The 12,183-nt window shown below is 51.5% G+C and overlaps 3 protein-coding genes across 3 annotated transcripts; 2 read left to right on the forward strand and 1 right to left on the reverse strand.

The window, feature by feature from the left end:
* Positions 1–2,760: 2,760 nt before the first annotated feature.
* On the forward strand, positions 2,761–3,614 carry COCSUDRAFT_40300 (hypothetical protein; the record flags this gene model as incomplete). Its single annotated transcript, XM_005650645.1, has 3 exons — positions 2,761–2,935; positions 3,070–3,236; positions 3,510–3,614. 3 exons carry the CDS (start codon positions 2,761–2,763, stop codon positions 3,612–3,614), a joined length of 447 nt encoding a protein of 148 aa, XP_005650702.1.
* A 2,052-nt stretch (positions 3,615–5,666) lies between these two features.
* Positions 5,667–6,176, reverse strand: COCSUDRAFT_12723 (hypothetical protein; the record flags this gene model as incomplete). Its single annotated transcript, XM_005650646.1, has 2 exons — positions 5,667–5,872; positions 6,080–6,176. Coding segments are annotated over 2 exons (303 nt in total), but the record flags the coding sequence as incomplete, so codon positions are not given.
* Positions 6,177–9,973: 3,797 nt separating this feature from the next.
* Positions 9,974–11,564, forward strand: COCSUDRAFT_61150 (hypothetical protein; the record flags this gene model as incomplete). The annotated part of the gene is made up of 4 exons (XM_005650647.1): positions 9,974–9,998; positions 10,376–10,509; positions 10,929–11,033; positions 11,460–11,564. The coding sequence occupies 4 exons, from the start codon at positions 9,974–9,976 to the stop codon at positions 11,562–11,564; spliced, it is 369 nt and encodes a 122-aa protein (XP_005650704.1).
* Between the last annotated feature and the right edge of the window lie 619 nt (positions 11,565–12,183).

Raw genomic sequence — 12,183 nt, forward strand, 5'->3', positions numbered from 1 at the left:
ACATCAGTCTCTAGTCAAGGTCACTGATATCAGATGCTTGTTGGGGATGAACAGAATATGCCTGCCTTCGCTCAGTCTTAAATATTAGGCAAAATGCTATTTTTACATGACAGATATTCTGTGCATCAAACATTGTGTACCTGGGAAATATAACATGCAATCATTGAATTTGCAGTGGATATCTCTTAACCCACATGGACACCACTGCCAGTGCTTTCCAGCAAGTAATATTTGCGGGGACATTCTATGTATATTCTAAGGCTTGTGGTCGAGAAACAGGCAGGGTGTCAAGAGCCATCCTGACAGAACAGCCAACAGCCAGGCAAACTGCTCACCGCGACACGGCAGCTGTTGCGCGGTTCTTGGCCAGCCGACGCTGCTTCCGCCGCTCTGCAGGGTCTTCGATATCATCCAGGTTGGGAGCAGACTTCCTCTTCTTGCCCTTGCTCTCCCCACTCCCACTCTGCTCTGTGGGGTCTGTGGGATCTGTTGGGTCAGTGCTGGGGTCCTGCGCCTGAGCGCCAGACACTGAAGACCTGCAGCAAGACACCAGCAAGACACTCTCAGAAAGCCCAGCTTTTATCTAAACATTGAATGACGAACACTTGCGAGACTTGCCATGACTGTGAAACTGCATGCAACCGTACTGTAATCAACAAACAACAAGCTGGCTTGGAGAAGGAGCACACAGAGCGCGTTAAACAGCTTCAAAGCACGAGGGAATAAGCAATACGCAGAAAGAGGACTCACGTTGACAGGCTGCCAGACGCTCGGCCACGGCTCCTTGTCCGGCCAGAGATATTTCTGCCCTGACCCGACGCCAGGTGACCAGTGGTCACTGAGGGGTGGCCACGGCCGCCCTGAGATGGACTCCGCGATCGGTGCCCTGTTGTGACGACCGGTGCCGCCGGCTGATCATCGGACCTGCCCCCTCGCGGCCTGTGGACCGCCATTTCCACCTCGCTGGCATCCCGGTCCTCCTCTGACTCGGATTCTTCGTCGGTACCTGCAACACACAAGCCACCTGTCGGAATGGTGTCTCATCTCAGATTTGACACGAAGGCCCCTCTGCTGCCTCGCGCTTTTGACACTCAATATTGATAGCCCCACCAATAGCATGACAATGAAATAGCCTGCGTCAGAGCCTCAGCCACCGCGCACAGCACCACTGTTCCTTGTTTTGTGAAGCCTATCACGAAAGCCTTCCACGACACATAACACAAGACACCGCTGGCATGCAGGCGCGCTGTTCAACTCCTCATGAATAGTAGACATCCATGTACAGAATTCACCGGGGCACCAGAAGCACACCTTCCTCGTCCCCGATTTCGCCACCAAGCTCGTCGAAGAAACTCGCCTCGTTGTCGTCTCCGGGAATGACTTGGCCGCCGACAATGGGGTCGAGCTGGCTCCAATCCAGGAGGCCCAAGTGCTGTGCAAGATCAGCATCGAGCACTTGCTCGCCCTCGCCAGCCTGCTCCGATAGTTGTTCTGCCATCAAACTCTGTCCTACCACTCCTTCAAACCCACAACTGTCGCGGTTCAAGACGAATACTGCTGGTTTATTATTGAAAAAACTCTTGTGGGCGCCCAGACTGATTGAGAAGTATTCCGGCCTCAAAAAAGGCCTACCCCTAGAACCTTCTAGCTGCTTTCTTGATTGTCTTGAGGGCCGGTGCAGCAGCGCAGAGCTAACTCTTGTCGATTATGTAGCCTATCAGCCTGAGGCTGGCAAGAAAGGGATGCATGGCAACCATCGATCCGTGATGCAAACGTCAACTTTTGGCCTCCTTCTGGCAGCTGCCTCCCAATGCCACAGATAAAGCCACGCCTAAAATGGACACCGCAGTTTCACTCTGGCTTCTTTTCGAGTATAGCCGAGTACACGTCGTCCGGTCAAAACTGGCGAAATATGTTTCGCTGGGCGAAAGAAAGGACGAGGCTTTTATGACGTGGTCGTGACCTCAGAAATATCTCGAGATATCTGGGATCTTTCAGGGTGTCGAAGTGGGCTGACCAGGGTGCATGCGACCATCAACAAGCACTACCCACGGGGCAGACGTTTTTGTCCATGGACTTATAAGGGACTTAATAATTAATGAGGGAAAAGTTACAGGACCTGGGCCCGTTACCCACAAGGCTGATGGCGTAGAAGTAATGGAATGCCCTCCATGCTACTCATCGTCTGCCCAGCAAGGTTGGCAACCTGGATTCCTGACCCCTTCTCATGTCAGATATCAAATGCTTTACCACAGCTGCCTTCAGCTGGATTATTGGTCTGTATCGTGTCGTGTATCAGATCGGTCTTAGCTACCGTGATCCAAAGAACTCTGTGCCTCTCTTTATATATGCTCATAAAGCTGTTTGCATGGAACAACATCTAGTGGCTGTGTTCAGGCGCTGGTGCACAGATGGTCACCATTTCGTTGTTTGATCGGACGCGCTGCGAGGCATGTCTCGACGGCACATGCATCACACATTGCAAATAAGCCATTCAATGGCAGTGGTGCTGGCTACAAGTACCCCAAATATGGCGATCTATCATTAGGGGAGACCGCCACTACACAGGTTGGTCCCAGACATTGCATTGCAGTGCCACTTTGCTGCTGGCACCAGTCTGCCACTTCCCCTTCAGCAACTACAGAGACACGCAACAAGTTCCAGACCTTTACATACAGCTGCTTGGCTGTTTGCTACAGTGTATCCCATCAAACTATGAAAGACCTGATCTGCATCCTGTTGCAGGCTATTGCGCCAAGCATGCCGCAGCTGTCGAACTTCTGCAAAAAGTGCGGTGGCAGAATAGCGATGATGGTCCCTCCAGGGGAGAACGAGGAGCGCCATGTGTGCAGTGACTGCGGCTACGTGGATTACTGCAATCCAAAACTGGTGAGCTTCCAGGAGCGCATCATGAATACATCAGCAGTAGCGGCTTGTGAGCTCTGGGCTGCACCATTGAACAAATCAGCTTTAGCATGCCAATGATTTTAGTGGTCGCGACAGACAGTAATGACTTGCCATGTGCATGCTGTTGGGAGTATGAAGGATGATGTTTTGAAATCCCGGCAGGTGGTGGGGTGCATAGTGGAGCATGGGGACCAGCTGCTGCTGTGCCGGCGAGGGATAGAGCCCTGCAAGGGGCTTTGGACAATTCCGGCTGGTTCCTGGAAATGGGCGAGAGCACTGCGGCCGGAGCTGCCCGAGAAACCTGGGAGGAAGCCAGTGCTCGTGTGGAGGTACAAAGTTCACACTCACTTGATGTCATACGAGAAGCTGCGAGGGAGCCCTTTGCTCTTACTTGGTGCTTGTCATGTCTTGTTGGTCAGCATTCTCTTATACTCCAGAAATCTAGATGGACTGTGCCAGTGCATGCACAGTCTCACTGTCTGACACTGCCGAGTGCATGTTCACCCGAATAGAGGGGTGGTTGACATCTTTTGCAGTGCATTACCCTTGCATGGGAGGCTAGTTCCGCATTTTTATCCAACAGCTGCCGTGCTGCGATGCAGATAGTGGCGCCGTACGCGCATTGGGATATCCCGGTCATTGGGCAGGCCTACATTCTCTTCCCGCGCGCGGCTGGCGCCGCCGTTCACATCTGCGCCGGGTACTGAGTCTCTGGAGACGCGCCTGTTTGCTCCTGAGGATATCCCCTTTGACCAGGTGACCTGCTGCTTTCTTCAGGGTCGTTTTCAATATTAGCAACGGCTTCACTGCTTCTCTTGCAGATGTCGGTTGGGTGTTACCCCCCCCCGGAAGCAGTACCAAAGAGGCTCACCTATGCAGGCCGGCGGTTCCTGACTGTGCCAGGCAAGATGCAGTCAGTGTGCAGTTTCTGGGCAGTGCTTCTTACAAAAATAAGAGCTCTGCTTCGCCTTGTGGATCCGCACCAGAGTCTGTAATGCAACCGGATTCCATAGCGAGTGCAGGGCACTTCTGCAGGCCAACACATGAAATATTCTAAAAGGGGGTGTTGTGTTGCGCAGATTGCCTTCTCATCCGTGGCGACAGCGCTGCGCTTATACGTGTCTGACCTGAGGGCCGGACGGCGCTATCACATACACCACGGGGTGATCGAGAAAGCACAGGGGAGCGCGCCGAACGACCCCAGCACTTTTTGTGCTCAGGGATCACTTTGCCATCGCCACAGTGGGCAAGTCAACTTAAGAACTCAAGGAGGATCTTGCCAGGTGGTGCAGAGACAACCTCAAGTTCGATGTCTCCTCCGAAGTCAGAATGGCTGGCACCTGGGAGGCTGGCCCCATCTCAATCTTTGGAGCATATGAAAGGCACTGCACTTTCATGGGGAATCCCCCGCGAAACAGGACTTGCTGTTAGCAATTTTCCTTAGGGACAAGAGGCCTCACAAAGTCCGGGGTAGAGACACCGAGAAAGGTGTGGTGCTGACTGGGCTGAGACCGCGAGATTCTCCCCCGTGCAAAGGGGAGTGAGCCTTGCTCTCCAGTTGAAGGAGGATCAAAAGAAGGATGCTTCCAGGTGGTTGAGGGAATACACCGAGGTTGATGAGTCAGCGGAGACCTTGCTGACCCGGCCCAAATTCCCTGTATGTAAGCCTGTCAACACCACTGCAAGATGGGGATTCCCCGCCATCAGGGGTTTGCTATTTGGGTGAAGAAACACATCGAGGATGAACTCGAGGATGAACTCAAGCACGAATTCAAGTTCGCGTCGCAGATAAATCATTCCAGATATGTTCCTTATGTGGGAACATGGGTGCGCCGCATAAAATTGCGAGATCCTGCACTCCCCACACAAGCAGGGGATGGCTCCTCTGCCTAGGTCTGGCAGGGGCAACTTGCATGAGCTGCACTGCAAGATGACGCAGAAGACATGCATGCAGGCGCGCAGGCTCCTAGAATGTTCAGGAACCATACTAATATACTGGTTTTTGGGGAGAGAGCGAGAGCCTCTGTTTTCTTGAAAGGTTTTGCTGACATCAACTTTATGTCAACAGTGTCAACAACAGGGCAGCGCTGTTATAAGTGCTTTGCAGCGCATGCAGCAGAATGCCGGGGGGGATTTCGAAGCATAGACCGTCATAATTTTGAACAGTCTCCCATTGAGGCTTCATGACACTGAGTGCCATATATGCTATAGTATAAAGTAGACAGTGTTTTATAATACCATTCACATTGTGAGGATTAATTAGAGTGCAGAGATTGTTGAATATATATATTGTGAGGAGAATGCTTTGCAGTATACACGCTGAGAAAGAACCAATTTTTTTGTGTACAACATTGACATAATTTCTGTGCAAAAAGGCATTGACTGGGTTCTATGTGACAACACCAGGTGCACCTGACACTTGTAAGAGTGTCCCATTACTGGCTGTAAGGTCGAGGTGTTTACATGCCGACCTATTCTTGTAAAGATTTGCAAAGTTCTTGCCTTCCCACAAGTACATGCCATGGACAGTTCATCAAAACAATGTCAGACACTTTGAACTGCATGTCGTCTTCATTGTGCGCAAGCAGTGGCACAGAGATAGTATCTTTACAGCACCACGTGTAATTGCCCTCTGTCTCTCTGCAGCTGTCCATGTCCGCAATGAATGTTACGCTCCTTGCATGTCTGCTGTTGTACAAAAAAGCAATGCAGACATCACGCCTCTCCAACCATTCAATCTTATGGTTGCTGTATCAAGGTCAAGCATCTGAGGCTTCTGCATCCTGATAGATGCGATAGGCTGCCCAAGCGCAGGTGCAATTGCCTGCAACGGTCAGGAAGGCTTGCAGTGCCACCAATATGTCCAGCTCTGGAGGGTTGTAAAAGAAGTGGTATGTGCATGCTGCCAAGGCACCTCCCAGTAGTGGCAGCATCCCCCACGTGAGCCCCTTCCACCGCTGATTCCCTGCTTGCACACAACAATGCTTGCGCCAAGTAGCATTTTCTGATGAGCTCCCCCAGTTGATGCCTTGACGGTGCCATATGTCATTGCACCCCTTTCTGGTGAACAGTCCAGAAGAAGCAAAGCCCGCTTCGAAGGTCCCAGCAGCTGCAAAATTCTCAATGGGGCGCAGAAAAGGGCCTAATAGTACAGGGAGGGGATGGTGCTGACCTGTGACTTCAGCATATTGCCAGAACAGGAGCATTGCAGTGGCCCACTCCACTGTGCTGGAGATGTGAATGGCCCAGGTGGGCAAGCTGAGCGCATTAGTCGGCTCTGCGTGGATGGCTGCCAGCGCTGGTGATGCTGGCAAGCATACTGATGCCGCTGCTAGGAGTGCTGCACATGCGGACCGGTGCGCAGAAGGCCTTGTGCCTTCTTGCGATGGATGGAAGCCTGCACATATCAGGATATGAGATACCTGATGACTAGTGCTACGGATTTTGGAAAAAGGAGTGCATGAAATGAGGAGCCAAGCTTACATTTCCATGCTGCAGTTGTTGAGGTCCTGGAGACCCTCTTTCTTTGCAACAGCCCGTTGACGCGTGGATGATGGTTGGATACAGATGGAAGCCCGCAATCACGACCGCTGCAGGTTGCCTGACTCGTGTGGCACTCGTGGATCAATGCTCTGTACATCTTGATCTGGTAAGACAAGACGGATTCCTCGGGTTACAAATGTGGTGTCCTGCCGATGTCAATGATCACGCTTATAGATGGAGGATGATAGATTGATGTTGTCCTGTCTCGCTATCTTGCTCGCAGAAATGCATCTCCTAAATGTCTGTCATCGGTGAGTCATTGGAGGAGACGACCGGTTGAAATTGCTCTCGGAGAGCTAGGAAGGCGTTCCCCACTCTATCTACAGCCTGCTAAAGACGAGTGCCCTTCAATCAATGCGGTAGCAGGTACCACAATGCTTAGCTTGTTTCTGTGATTACCGGACAGGTCCGAAAGAAAAAGGGTATATTCGCTGTTTCGACTACCGTGTTCTGACAAGCGAAGTACAGAAGCAGGTCGCACCCACACCCCTGATAACAGTCATACTGTTAGCTTAAGTGATCGCTTAACGGACGCTTGTAGTATTATGTCGGAGTCCCGCCATCCTTCAGAACTGGTGAACAAGATGTCAGCTCAGGCAGAGCAAGAGGTCAGCACAAGCCCCCACTGCGAGTCAGACATGATGGCAAATATAGCCACGGCAATTCTTTCGGAGAATTATGGAAGACTGGTGCGTCCAGTGAGGCGGTTCCTCCAGAGCAGACGCTCTGAGCACAGGAGTAGGCAGGGCCTCTTGAGGCCGCTGCAGCAGACTCTGCCCGAATGGATGACATTGCAAAATCTTGAGGACCATGCATCTCCATGCACCCATCGCCCAGGTCCCCTCAGAAGATCCAGGCGCTTGCAGCAGAGCCTCAAACCTACGGTGCTTCACACAGGCCCTTGCTGTGTCTTCGTCTGCATCAAGATGTCGTCCTGCTTCAAATACTTCCTGTGCAGATGCTCTTTGAAAGGCCACATCTTTCTTCTCCTGCTTTACCCTTGTGTCGCTGCATGCAGGGCCCGGGCAATAATGATAGGAGTATGAGAGAAAGGGTGATCAACGTGGCTACTTCTCTGCCCTTCCTGGCAGTGGGTTTCCACACAAGGAGGTGTGTCATACCTCATGCATGCAGCTGCTACATTAGAGTACATCCTTGCAGAAATAGGGCTGCATGCCTTTGTCAAGCAGCAGACTGCCGGGTCATCCCAGTCTGCACGTTTCATTACCAAGGGAGTGACATTTTTTGGCCTGTCAGATGCAACGTAATTTTTCCATTTGTTGGTTTGAGAAAGGCTCGGTGCTGGAAGCTTGAAGTTTGGCATGCATGCATCTGAGCAGCACAGTGTGTGCAAGAGTTCATGATGTAGCGGATTAAAAAGCAAAGGACTCAGAAAGCTTCCTGCCGGGATCAGGGCGCGGAACACACCGGAGGGCCGGCGCTTCGGCAGCTGCTTGGTGGCGGTGGGTGCGTCTGCGACGGCGTACCACGCGGCTTCCGGGAAGCTGCGCTCGGCGCTGCGGAAGCTGGACTACTGGACCATCGCCCTGGCGTCCACGCAGATGGCCCGTGCGCTGTTCCCTCCCACCTCGGCCCGTTTACGAGCCCTCAATGCCGCCAGCTGGGCGCTGACTCCGTTCCGGCCGAGCGTCGTCTCCACACTCAACTTTGGCATTGCTGAGGTGAGTTTCAAACCCACTGAAGATGATCATGCTTCTGTCACATTCCTGCTGTTCGCACACACACTGCACTGCCAGTGGAGTCTTGAGAGGCAACTTCCCAAAGACTGCGGGCAGGTCATACTCTATGTCACGTTTCACGACGCACCTGAAAAGGAAGGGGTTCCATGAGATTCTTGAGGCACAGGGACGGGCATTTGCTTAAAATCAGCCTCAGACAGGCTTGCCATTGGTTGTTTTATTGCTGTAGCATGAATGACCCGGGATGAGTGAAGCTAGGGAAAGCTTCGAGATGTCGAGCGGTGTCACGTGACACAGTAACTGATCGTGAAGACTGTTCAAAGCGGAGGGCTACCCTACACAGACTTTCAAGTTTGCATAGCATGAGGACGATGGACGTTCTCGCATGCGCAGGTGGCATTTGCAAGGCAGGCCCTCGCGGACCCATCATTGAGGAGTCAGTACAGGCGGCATGCGGCCATTGGTGGCTTTGGACTCGGCTGCTTCATGCTGGAGGATGTGGCAATCGCGCATGGGCACAGCTTTGTGCACTCCTTGTGGCACCTGCACTCCTGCTATGCTGTGGCCAGCGCCAATGCGCTCATGCAGAGACGAGAACTGGAAATTGCTGCTGTTTCGGCTAACACCCGGCCAGCAGTGAGTGCCGATGGCATCAACTATGCAGCTGCCTGACCTGAGAAGCTTCTTAAGAGGAACAAATTCGTCAGAAAACTTAGATTTCAATTAGCAGAACCTGTATTGAACGCAGCAAACAGCACGGCAATGCAAATTCTTTATATAAGATGGGTCTTGAATGTTTATTTATGACACTGGCCTCCCCCACATTGGGCCCGGGGCCTGGATCGGACGGCGATGCAGCAGAAAGTCAAATGCCACCGAGGTTGACGTTGTTACAACGGTGTTTAACAAATTCTCACTGTGACAACGGTACCGGTTTTTGCAATCACAATTATAATAAAATTTTGTAGAACAATTTATGACATGTCAGGAGCGTAGCAGGTGTGCCAACTCTCAGGAGCATGCATGTAGTGACCCTGTGATGCTGTAAAGGCATATGCCTTCCTTGAAAATATCCATTCTCACAGGTCAACTTCCATCTGACTTCCACGCCCAGGCGGTTACGTGACCAGCGTCCTGTTGGTTCCTCCTTGACCTCAGATCGGTGAATATCTCAGGACGTTGTTCAGCAACGGAAGAAGTACATCGGGTGTGCTAATTAAGCTTTACGGATTGTTCTCGATCCTTTCTAGCTACAAAGGGCTGCTTTTAGTTAAGTGCCGTTGTATTGGAGTGGAAAAATGGCTGCACTGCTCCCAGCTGTACACCCGCCTCTCAATACAAATGTACAATGCGTCAGAAGAGCGACGCAAAATAGGCGTCAGATTTGCTGTTCAGCTGATTCATCCGTGAGGTGAGTTGCAGGAATGTTGGATTCCAGATCAATTTTCGAGGAATATATAAATATGATTAAAGATGGATGTATCAGCACAATGTGCATCATATACCGATAATAAACGTGTACTGCACTCATCGCGCAGTGTGAAGAGTAATCAGCAGGTCAGGAGAGGTCTTCTGTTGGGACTGGCCAGCTGCGTGCTTGTGCCCACTCAGAAGGCTGTAGCAGGCGAGACGCTTTGCAATGCCTAATTCCTTTCATGCGTTCTTTAACCCAATCAAAGGGGGCTCCATCGTTGTCACAGAACGGTTGTCTCCAATGCAGATCGTGGTTTCTGCCCAGATGTGTTGACTCTTGTGATTGGCAGGATTTGGATGGGATGGGTCATCATCTGCTATAGGGTCATGTGCTCTTGGCGAAGAGGGGGATGAGTGTAGAACACAATTTCTCCAGTGAGCCCTTCTCCTGTATTTTGTGATCATCAGTGCTTTTGTTGCGCCCATCTGCTTGGCATTGACCGGCTCAGGCTGTCTAAGAAAGGTCCATATGATTCCCAGGGTGCTTTATAGATCGGTTCTGCACGTGCAGGAGTGAGGCAAAGAAAGGATTCCAGGCATACGGAGACGTCACAAAACAGCGACCCCGTGAGTGACCTCCCACAGCATCCCAATGCATTAGTGCCAGACCTACATGCATCTTATAACAGAGGGTTGCAACATGCCCTGGTGAAGCTGCTGAAGGATCAGAAGACTGAACGTGTGTTGCTTGAGCTCCAACAAGGAGCAATCTTTGTTGGCAGTTGCACTGAAGCATTTTATCATGTGCGCAGAGGAGAACACAGTGGGCATCCCTGTGGCGGAGATGAAGGATGAGTACTCGAAGGAAACTCTCGCACTGGGGCAGCAGATCCAGACTTATGCAGGGATGGACCTCTACAATGCCCAGCGGCCCAAAATTGTGCAGGTGCGAGCGTCTGAAGAGATCAGAATAGAGAGAAAGAAATATTATAGGATGTCTGCTGGAGGATGTGTGGACAAGGATGAGCAGAGAGGCAGGCTGCACTTTGAGCAAGTGGTTTGGAATAAAAAAAATGCACATGATGTTCTCTGACATGCCATGTGTCAAAAGGGGTTATTGAACGAGTTGCAAACCCCTTGGGATACTGAGTTTGATAAAGCGACCTGGGGAGCTCCTACGAGACTTCATCAGTGTACCAGAAAAGTCGGGTCTCGGCTAAGACCTTGCTGCTGCGCACTCTGCATCAGGGTCACCGCATGCGATCATTCTCAAAATATACTGCGAAAAAGTGCCAGCATTACTGGCGAATAATAAAATGCGATAAAGAGTCTGCATAATGTCATGGGTGTGCCTGGCGATTCCAGGTGCTGCGCAAGGACGGCAGCACGTGGGTGTCGAGGTATGCGCGGGGCGGCAGCGCGCGCAAACTCAGCGCGCGGCGCTTCTACATAGCCGTGGACGCGCTGCAGGTATGAAGAAAAGCAAGCCAGGCCATCTATTTTGTCCGCGGGCCATGTAATATATGGGCGATCATGTCATTCTCTATATTTTCAAACAACAACGACTCAGAAAACTGGCTGTGTATGCAATGTGCCCCTTCATTCTCATGCATGCGTTTGATTACATTGAGTCAGCTAGTGACAGATTATGATCTCCAGATTTGAAAACTGCAGTGGTAGATCAGCTGCGGGTTGAGAGTTGCATGCGTTGAATCTTTAAGATTCAGTCAGGCCCCCATTGCACGTTCTCCTTTTTTGACAAGCTTGCTGTTTTGCGTGCCTGAATGCATGCATGCCTGACCGGCAGGTCGTTGTAGCGATGGCAGTGTTCCTGCGGATAGTGCTGTGCTGTAAGGGCTCTGGGCAGGCTATAAATGGTGTTTGTGTGCGCTGCAGGGGCATCTGGCCTCCAACGGAATGGCGCCCTTCCCCAAGAACAAGATCCCGGTGCTACTCAGCAACGTCGCGCAGGCCGAGGCGCTCATCGCGCAGGGCAAGTGAGCCGCCAGCATGGGGGACTATGCTGTTCAGCCATGTAGGGCAGGCAAAAGCGCTCATCGCGCAGGGCGGGTGATTGAGGGAACGTTATTTTTTGCAGAGCTCCTTCACTATAAGTTCTGACACGAGCCAGGTGCGTATGTGATACAGCTTCTCCAGGAAGTGTGGGTTGCCAAAGAGATGAAGTCAAACGGTGCATTTTTGGAAGTTGGTGATGCGCGGAGCTTCAGGGCTCCATGGCCTGCGAACAAGGACATTGGCGCATGCCTCAAAACAGACAATAGAAGGGGCGCTGCATCACCAATTTGCTCTACGTTGGGGTGGTCACTGACCAGTGTGGCTGTGCCATTCTGAAACAGCTGTTGAGGGTGTGTCACGTATGCATGCCCCAGAGACGGTGCATTGTTTGCATGGCCAGATAAGTGATTGCAAATAGCGAGAGGAGGCAAGTTGAGTGTGAAAGGACACGGCTGCAAAGATATGTTTTGGTCAAGAGTATCATAGGAGAGATTGGGCTTGGTGCAGATTGATTATTTGCTGCTGTTGCTGCATCGATGTTCTTGCAATTACAATTGAGTCGCATGAAGATCACATAAACTATTAAATAACTTGAAGAAGGTCA

Source organism: Coccomyxa subellipsoidea, assembly GCF_000258705.1.
Source record: "Coccomyxa subellipsoidea C-169, whole genome shotgun sequence".
NCBI classification, from domain to species: domain Eukaryota; kingdom Viridiplantae; phylum Chlorophyta; class Trebouxiophyceae; family Coccomyxaceae; genus Coccomyxa; species Coccomyxa subellipsoidea.